Source organism: Ahaetulla prasina, chromosome 1 (genome assembly GCF_028640845.1).
Source record: "Ahaetulla prasina isolate Xishuangbanna chromosome 1, ASM2864084v1, whole genome shotgun sequence".
NCBI lineage: Eukaryota > Metazoa > Chordata > Lepidosauria > Squamata > Colubridae > Ahaetulla > Ahaetulla prasina.
In genome coordinates, this window is record NC_080539.1 from 83177345 (window position 1) to 83187296 (window position 9952).

The window sequence follows — 9952 nt, forward strand, 5'->3', positions numbered from 1 at the left end:
TTCCACAGTCTCCTTCCTTAATCTGTTATATCCTTTCAATTTGAAAAAACGCTATTTTAACTTTAGGCTTCTCTACACATTCTTCTGGAGAATGCACAGCCAAAGCAGTTGTTTTCTTCTTCAGAGAGGTATAAGACTGATTTGGATCAATTCCATACTACTTGGGATAGGAAGTAATTTAATCCAAACCTTCAAGATAGTATGTACTGTAGCTCATCCTATATACTATTCACGTTCACAAAGAATGTGAATTAGAACTATTGCCCCATCTTCTTCTCCAAGGGTGGACAACATATACCTCCTATCCATCTTAGTTCTTGGCCTGTTTTTATACAGCTTTCCACCTAATTTCCAAAGCTATTTGCAAGTGATGAATCTCAGCCTGTGGCAAGAGCAATTCATCTCAGTATCAGTAGGTAGCTACCAGAGAAGGAAGAAAAAGAGTGAGAGAAAGAAATAAAAAACCAAAAGGGATATGCCAGAAAGATATTCAACGGCATATCTTCAATTGGTCCATTTCAGCTTTGTACACAATAAGCATGGATGCACCCAGCATGACTTCTGGGTCTATCCAATCCTGAATAGAAAAAGATGGCCATATCCCTAGAATCTTTTTGAAACCATTTAATAATTCCTGCCTGGAACCCTCACTGTATTTCAGACATCATTACATTAGAGAGGGTCCAAAGATATTTTTACTGGAAGAGTACTCAAATCTTCTGCTCAAAATAAAATTCCCTATACCTCCAGGCTTGAAATTTTAGGTCTAGATAGCCTTGAACTATGTCGTCTACGTTCCAACCTATGCTTAGTTCATAAAATTATTTACCAAAACATTTTACCTGTAAATGAGTACTTTAATTTCAACCATAATAACATAAGGGCTATCAATAGATTTAAACTCAATGTAATTCACTTTAATCTTAATTGTAGGAAATATGACTTTTGCAATAGAGCAGTAGTCTGGAACACTCTACCTGATCCTGTTGTTAGTCTCTCTAATCCCCATACCTTTCACTGTAAACAGTCTACCTGGGACCTTTCATGTTTCTTAAGAGGTCCCTAAGGGGGCGTGCATAAGCGCACCAGTGTTTACCATCCCTGTCATACTGTTCCCAATTATATGTAATCATTCTATGTGTTTATGGCTATGTTTTGCCAATTTATATCCTTTTTTTGTGCCAATTTTTTTCATGTGTCCATGTCTATGTCTATACTGTTACTTGTTTCCTTGTTCTTGTTGATAAATAAATAAATAAATAAATTTATTTCATGGTAAAAAAAAATTACTGGTAAATTCAAGTTACAGAAACTCCAGGATTAGGGTTCTGTGATTGGTTAGCTCCTTATTTTTATTCGAATATATTTCTGGATTTTTTTTTTAATATAAACAATCCTTCAGATGTATTTCCTTTTTCTTTTGAACTCAGGACAAATTACTATCCCTTTGTTTATTTATTTTTTAAAAAGTCCCACTGAATTCATTGACTTTCCAATAAATAAGCTTATGATAGAGCATGTTCCGTTATGATACTCATTTCTTGACCTTCACAAAAGCTTATGCCATAATAAATCTCTTAGCTTTTAAGGTGCCACAGGCCTGTCTTTGATGTAAGACAGCAGGTATGAATTTTCTACTTTTTCAGTAATCTTTATGACTGGATTGAGATTCTAAAAAAAAATCTGGGTTGAGTATTAAACCCCTCAAAAAAAAAATAACAGTAACCAATCCATCTTGATCACTTCCTTTGGATCTAAACATTTAATTAATTTAAGTTTATTACCTATCCTTTTATTTTGTTTCATTCCTTCAGAACACCTTCTATGCTCCATAATCAAATCAGTATTATTCTGTTCAAAGCATAACCTGAAATCCTTCCTTATTTTGTCTTTTTCAGTAGTTATGCAAGTACTTTTTTTCCACAGAGGTATTACAGCCAATCACCATTAGGTGTCCCCTAGCCATAACTATTCCTAAATATAATAATATTACCATGTAACAATAGAAACCATGAATGGGTTAAACTCCCAGATTTTAATTCATTTGTTTTTTATTAAATAAGAAAAAAATTCCAAAAAAAAAGTTTAAAAAGCCCCGTTTCACCCCTCGATTGTATAAAGGGATATATTCTGAGAGCTAGTACAGCGAAAGGAATCATTTAAAACAAAAACAGTAAAGCTGGATAAAGGGGACTTGTATTTTCCCCCCTCTTCCATTTATTTCTTTAAAAAATATTATTATTAGCAAGCAGTTCACACTGGTTACACTTTTCTGTTAAAATACGCTGGTTCTTGGCTCTCCCTTGATGTAGGCAATATATGCAATTTTCCTTCCTTTCCTGGAGGCTAAGCAAGAGGGTAAAGAACTACGTGACTAAAACATCCAAACTTCCTCTTTCATAAGCCATCACATGATGGAAGCAATTACAATTCCAGCCTTGTCTCTGTGAATTGCAGACACATTGCCTCACCCTAGAAACCCGTCCCTCCCTCCCTCCCTCCGCGTGCTGACTAGAGAGAGCTGGTTATTCTTGCAGCTCTTGTTGTCTTGGCAGGAGTTCAATGAGCAGCAGGCGGAGGAAGGGGAGAGCCTAACACGCAGGCGCTCCTGGGCACTGTCGAAGAATCGAGTCACTGGAGCAGAGCGCCCAAGCGGCGGCGACTGCTTCTGGAGTCCCCGCCCAGTGTGAGTGTCTGGGCGGCCGGCAGCCGGCGGGCAGTGCTGGAGTAGCAAGAGCGCGGTGCGGCCAGAGCGAGCGGCGTGTCGTACTGGGGGGTCGGAGGGAGCTGCGCTCGGGCGATGCATATCGCCACGTCCCCGGAGTCCCGGAAATAGGAGAGAGCCTGGCAGAAAGCAGAGGCGCTTCCTTCGCCTCGGAGCCGCGCTCGTTCGCCCAAGGAGCTGGCATTCAGGGCACAAGGCTGCAGCGGTTGCAACACCCCGAGCCTCCCCGGTGGCAAGGCGAGCAGCGGTGGGGAAGAGGAGGTAGGGGACGAGGCGCGGGGCGCTCGCTGCCCCTGGACTCGGTCATGTCGTCCGCGGCTGTGGCGGTGGCCGCTGCCTCCCGCAGGCAGTCCTGTTACTTGTGCGACCTACCTCGCATGCCCTGGGCCATGATCTGGGATTTCACCGAGCCTGTCTGCAGGGGCTGCGTTAACTACGAAGGGGCCGACCGTGTGGAGTTCGTCATCGACACGGCTCGGCAGCTCAAGCGGGCGCACAGTTTCCAGGAAGGCCGGGCTCCGCCACCTCCGCACACCAAGCAACAGCCTCCGCCGCTCAGCGCCAAAGACCTGCACTCGGCGGCTGTGGCCACGGCCGAGGCGGCATCTCGCGCCCCGCCGCAGCCCCACGAGCGTTACTCTCTGGCTGCGGCGCTGGCGTCTTCCGAGCGGCCGCCTCCCCGCCTGGGACCCGAATACGGCGGGAGCAGGCAGGTCAACGGCATCCTCGTTCCCAACGGCTTCTCCAAGCCCGAAGAGCCGCCCGAACTGAACCGTCAGAGTCCCAACCCGCGCCGGACGCACGCCGTGGCCCCCACTTTGGTGCCCCTCATGAACGGTGCCTCCCTGCCCGCCTCCATCAGCATCAGCAGCCGGGCGGCGGCGGCTGCAGCAGCCTCCTTGGCGGCTATCTCCGGAGCGCCGCCAACCCCGCTGCAGGTCTCGGTCTCCCAAGCGCAGCAGAGCCAGCAGCAGCCCGGGGAAGGGAGCGGTCACAAGCGGCCCGGCTCGGTGTCTTCCTCGTCGTCTGGGGGCGGCGGTGGTGGCGGTGGCGGCGCCAGCGACCAGGAGGGCAAGGAAAAAGGGCAGCCGCAAGCGGCGCGAGGTTCGGCGGACCCTCTGGACCCACTCGGCGTGGACAGCAAAACCCGGGGGGCAGCGGCGGGCTCGGAGCAAGAGTGGCTGGGCAAGCCCAAGACCGTGCGTGACACCCTGCTGGCCTTGCAGCACAGCGGCCACGCGGCGCCCTTCGAAAGCAAGTTCAAGAAGGAGCCCGGCATGGCGGGAGGGAGGCTCTTGGGCTACGATAGCAACGGGGCCGCGGCCAAATCAGGTGAGAAAGGCGCGCGTTTGGCGCGGGCAGTTGGGGTTCTTGTGGAGGGAGAACCGCTTCGCCCTTCCTCCCTGAAAAACTGGGTTCAGGGATGCTTTTTCAGCCGCCTACCCGGTGGCTGGCTGTGGCAACGTGCTCGGGGCTCAGAAGCAACATCTGGCGGGGAGGTTTCCCCTCCCCACTCCTGCCTACTTTCTCTTGCGTGGGGAGTTCTGGGGCAGGCGGGGCTGGGAAACGTTTTGCCTTCCTCCTTCTGCACCAGGCTAGAAGTCAGAGCTGCAAATTAACAAACATGCGGAAGTTTGCCAGAGACTTGATGTGTATGGATAAATGTAGGGCTCTTCTCTGTGTGAGTGGATTATGACGCATTGGGTGCACAATGACTGTGAATGTGTTTCCAGCCAGTGGAAAATTACAAGCATGCACTTGTTTCTTTGGCTCATGGCCACTAATGTGGGAGGAGGGAGGCACAATGTAGTTACATTTGACTGCAGTGTGTACCATAATAGTATGAGAGGTGGCCCAGCACAGCTGGCTCTACCTTGCAGAAGCAGATTCACAAACCCAGATAAGGTGAACTCTTGTTGGTTTTAAGCTGCTCTTCCCCATTTGTATCTAGTGAGTAATTTGGCTGAGGTCCAGCTGCTTCAACTGACTAGACCGTGATATAAGACACACCATTCTCTCTGCAACATGATCTCATCTCCCACTACTTCTTTCTAGGGGCTCGGGCTGCGAGGAAGAGAAAGGCTTCTCCAGAGCCCGAAGGTGAAGCTGGACCTCCAAAAATCAATGGCGAGGCACAGTCATGGTTACCCACCTCATCAGAAGGGATGAAAATACCAATGGCAGCTGCATCTTTCATGTCCCCACCACCACCAACTGCTTCGCCTCATTCAAATCGGACCACACCACCGGAGGCAGTTCAGAATGGTCAGTCCCCTATGGCTGCGCTCATTTTAGTTGCTGACAATGCCGGGGGCAACCATGCTTCCAAAGATGCCAACCAGGTTCACTCCACCACCAGGAGGAATAGCAGTAGCCCCCCTTCTCCATCCCCCATGAACCAAAGAAGGCTGGCCAGGGAAGTGCCGAGCCAAGGGGCAAATCCTGGAGGGATGGAACCAGTGCACCCTGTCAGCCTCCCGGACTCTTCTCTGGCAGCAAGTGTCCCCCTCTGCTGCACCCTGTGTCACGAGCGATTGGAAGACACCCACTTTGTGCAGTGTCCCTCTGTTCCATCTCATAAGTTTTGCTTCCCTTGCTCTAGACAGAGCATCAAACAGCAAGGAGCTAATGGCGAAGTGTATTGTCCCAGTGGGGAGAAGTGCCCCCTAGTGGGATCCAATGTCCCTTGGGCCTTCATGCAAGGGGAGATTGCAACCATTCTTGCAGGAGATGTCAAAGTGAAAAAAGAGAGAGACTCATGACTTTTCCAGTTTTTCATTGCAACGTCAACTTTAACATAAAACGGCTTGAACTGTATATACCTATAAATACTATAAATATCTATATATATATTATATATATATATATCTATATATATATATATATATCCAAGACAAGGGAAATGTAGACTTCATAAAACATGGCTGTATAATTTTGATTTCTTTTTTGAATACATTGTGTTTCTATATTTTTTGAAGACAAAAGGTATGTACTTATAAATGCTCTTTTTTGTTGTTGTTATAGCAACTATTTGTTGTGCTTCCTTGGTGACAGTTACTGTTCAGTGTAGGCTGTGACTTGCGCTGCTTTTTTTAGAGAGCACTTGGCAAACCAGAAATGCTTCTAGCTGTAAATTGTATGCACTTGGTCCCCCCACTTTTTTTAAATGCCAAATACATCTTTCAACATTGTAAAGGTTGCCTTATTGTCTGTGGTTCCTTTTTTTTTTCTTTTCTCTTTTGCCCTTATTCATATTGAAGGCATTTTAGGTTTTAGAGAAATTATGGCATTAAAGAGATCATAGGATTCAAGCAAGATTGCTATTCAGTCCAGTCCAAAAATCTAAAGCAATAGGGGTTCTTGTGGAAACATTTTCCTTCACTGCTGCTGCAAAAACTGGCCAGATTCTTACTGCATTTTTTGCTTGTAGAAAGAAGTTGTTTGCCGACTATTCAGCTTAAAGTAAGGTGCTATTGTGAGGCTAAGGAGGGGGTTGTTTTTTGGGGGGTTAAAGGCAAAATAACCACAGTTCTAACAGTTGGTAGTAAGATTGCAAAATCGTTTTTGTCATGAATTGCTTAAGTTCCCTGCAGTTCTTTTGTGATAAATTTAATTATTGACTAGCTGTGCATTAGAACAGCACTGCCATCTTTTTAACAAATTCACAACTTTTCAGCCTCAACGGATTGAAAGTTGCTATGCCCTTCATACTTGTATGGAAAAACACTGAGGTAGGTTTTAAGGATTTTTACAGTGGTGCGGAAGAACTTTCTTCTTAACACTTAAATGTTTAGAACTGTTGCTATTGTTATTGTTGCTGATGTCACCTAATTGAGTAGAGCAAAAGCAGAGCGGTAATGACAGCAGCAGAAAAGGTTTTGCTTGGCATGTCTGCATTGTCAGCAGAGAGATTAACGGGGATTTCTGTCTGAAATTTCCTAATCCATGTGTCGGAGGCAAAATAACCAAATCATATTTAAAGGAAACAACCTAGGATTTAAATCTTGAATTTTTATGCAGGCATCCCATGCCTTCTGGACTACCTTCAACCATTATTTTGCATAGCTAGTATTTTGATCATGCTTCTTTTTGCATTAGAAGACAGACATTTTAGATAAACATCAGCTGCTAGAAATAGCCAAGACTCACTGTAGTGTTGCTGTGCTGTTCACAATTGTGTTAGCAACATTGCTGTACAACCACTTGCATTCATTATTGGTGACCACTTTAGCATATGGTCATAAATGATTATTCCAAACAACAGTTTGCCCCTTGTGTCGTTTGCACGTAACAATATATTCTCTTTAGCTACATTTAATCATTTTATACTATTGGGTCAGACTGTTTTTAGGTGTTCATCTTCAGTCTTCTATTTAATGCTGAATAGATTTTGATAGGGTCCTTTTTTAGTGGTCAACACATTTGAAAACCTAACCTGCACATGGGCAATTCTTTTTTTAAAAAAACATTTTAATAAGCACACCCACTAGTTGTGTTCCATATTACAGGTCAGTGTAATATTAAATAACAAGTTTTGCATGATAAACCAATATTTGAAATTATAGAAATACATATAGATCAGACTGGTGTCTTATGTAAACACATTTAGAAAGTTTGAGATGGGAAACGCACATATGTACAACTGTAAGGATTCTTTGGAACCACTATAATTGGAAATAAGAATTTAGGCACTTTATTAAAAATTGGATTTTGAATTAATAGAGGATAAGTTCTTAAGAATCTTTTTGACATAATACCTCATGTATTAAACTAATTTGTATGAACAGTTTGCATTTTACGTTAAAAAAAATATACCCCTACTAAAATTTTCATTGTGACATCTTGGCATGTAGTTCAGATTTGAACTTCTTAATCTGAGGTGGGATGATGGTTCAGATTTGAGTTTCTTAATCTGAGGTGGGATGACAGTAGCTTCTTTCTTCAAAATGCTATTCAAGCATGAGAGATTATAGAGAGGCATTTGATTAAAATCCTTAGTTACAGTCTTCATATTGTGGCTCAGTAATATCACTGTATGTTCTTTAAAGTAGCTCAATGAGTGGGATGTTTAAAGCTTGCCATGAATACAGCTGGGACATATTTCAAGACTTTATCTGTTCAGCCAGTTTCTTCCAAACCTGTTAAGGTAACCAGTTCTCATATATTTTATAAATTTATACTACAGAAATGACATAAACTGTGATATGACTTTTTAAAAAACACATTTCTGTGACTTCAATTGGCCTAATGTAATTTTGTTTGCTTTTTAAAATCAGTTCTGACATCAGCAGATAAGCATATATCCACATATATACATATACATTGATGCACACAATATGCTTCCCTGGCTACAAAGTTTTTTCAAGTGTTTTAGCTGCAACAATACTACAGTTACTATCCAATAAACAAAACAAAACTTGATTCCATTGCAGCTAATGTGAACTTAATTGCTTATTTCAATGGAGTCAGATGTTGCACCCTTACATTTTTTTCCAGTTTTTAATGGTGATTCTTTGTATAGCAATAAAGCAAAATGTTGTTTAATGGAGAGTGTGATTGTCACAATCTCACCTTCGTTATAGTTTTAAGTTACCATTATTAAAATACCACCTGCACTATGCTTTCATTGTTTATAGTTGCTGAACTAACACATTACTATTTTTTTCCTATTTTTTTAATCTTTTGCATTAAATAAAGTGAAATCAGGCATTTAAACATTTTCTGTGAATGTAGTCCTTTTTTATCATCTTTTTATGTAAAAAAGTATAGTCCTGCAGCTACTGACATAACCTAGTAGCCAAAGCACCTTTTTTAGACTACTTTCTTTAATTAGAAGGTGATAGGAAAGAATAGAACAAAGTGTCATCAGAAAAAAAAAATTCTTAATAAGGAGAATTGTTCCTTTTTATCTTAAGGTACACAGAATCCAGGCAAGTGGGAAGGAAAAGGGAAACATACAATTTCTGAATACTACTAGTTATGATATATTTGAGCTAAATACCCTATGAAATCGTATTTAGGAAAAGGTTTATTTGTGGAGTTCTCCCGATGACTTTTTATGGCAACAGGATCCTGAGAAATTTCTTCTGTACTCGAGCCAGAACCTCTCACTTTACTTCCAGGGAGAATAGATACACTGTTCTGCTGACATGAGAGGGAGCCATTGAGGAAGGGATCTGATGTTGCAGTTTTGTGGAAGCATTTTTTGAGTTGAAGACAGAACACTAATATGAACCATAAAAATGCTGTCCTTATTATATTTATGTGAAAGAAAGGTTCCTTGGACCCAATCTTAAGTAAATATGTTTAAAATGGAAAGAAACACTTCTAAAAATGTTCTCTTCACTTCACGCAGGGAAAAACAGTAGAAAACATTATGCACCAATGCAGCTTAGATGTCCTCAGTCAAAATACAGAGAAGTTGCTGTAGTTGAAATTCTAATGATGTATGGCACAGTAGGTCCTGATCAGACTCGGTGCTGGAGAAGAATTGGAGATTATAATACATTTTTATAAATTTTACAAGCATTACAGTTTTAAAAGTGACTTACATGGGGTTTACAAGTTCAATGCAAAGATTTTAAAAGACCTGTGCTGTTGCAATTTGCTGAAAATTGTACTATTAAAGCAGTAAATTTAATAGTACTTTATTATTATAGTAATAATAATAAAAAAAATTATGGTAATACGTATACTCTTCTATTTAACCAATGAGTTCAGTAGACCCACCACAGTCCTTTATTTTCTTTACAATCAAGATTAGTTGAAAGCTGAACTGAGCTATAAAGGATTACACTATCCAATCAATGCCACTTAAATTTGGCCCTTCAGTTTTGCTGAAAGCTTCCAGTTTACGGAACATACACATTTTTGTTTAAGGAGATGGGGTAGGAATCCAATTGTAAAAATAATGTATATAACCAGATAGTGCATTTCATTATATTACACCAATTTCTGCAAACTATTTTTACAAACGCAAAAACTCTCAAATCACTTCCATATATTGGAAATAAGACAAATTAATCAGTGGACTGATTGCTTATGAGGACAACTAATGTGATCATAAAATGTAGTCAGCCAAAAGTAGTCTCTACTTTTCCTTAAGGATCATAATACTGGACTTAAAAATGTTAATAACTATAATGTGCATGAAACTAATGAGAGTTGGATTTCTTAAAAACATGGAATGACAAAAGGGAATTCTTCATTTTAAATAAACATAACATT

At 41.8% G+C, this 9952-nt stretch overlaps 1 protein-coding gene across 2 annotated transcripts; it reads left to right on the forward strand.

Annotated features, from left to right (window-relative positions):
- The first annotated feature begins 2559 nt into the window (after positions 1 to 2559).
- Positions 2560 to 8453, forward strand: IRF2BP2 (interferon regulatory factor 2 binding protein 2). 2 transcript variants are annotated; one of them, XR_009153131.1, is made up of 3 exons: positions 2560 to 4057; positions 4781 to 7604; positions 7643 to 8453. XR_009153131.1 is itself a non-coding variant. In XM_058166250.1 (2 exons), exons 1-2 carry the CDS (start codon positions 3031 to 3033, stop codon positions 5485 to 5487), a joined length of 1734 nt encoding a protein of 577 aa, XP_058022233.1. In that variant the 5' UTR covers positions 2560 to 3030; the 3' UTR covers positions 5488 to 8453. The 2 variants fall into 2 exon arrangements, 1 of the variants encoding a protein (XP_058022233.1); XM_058166250.1 differs by having other exon boundaries at positions 4781 to 8453.
- Positions 8454 to 9952: the final 1499 nt, after the last annotated feature.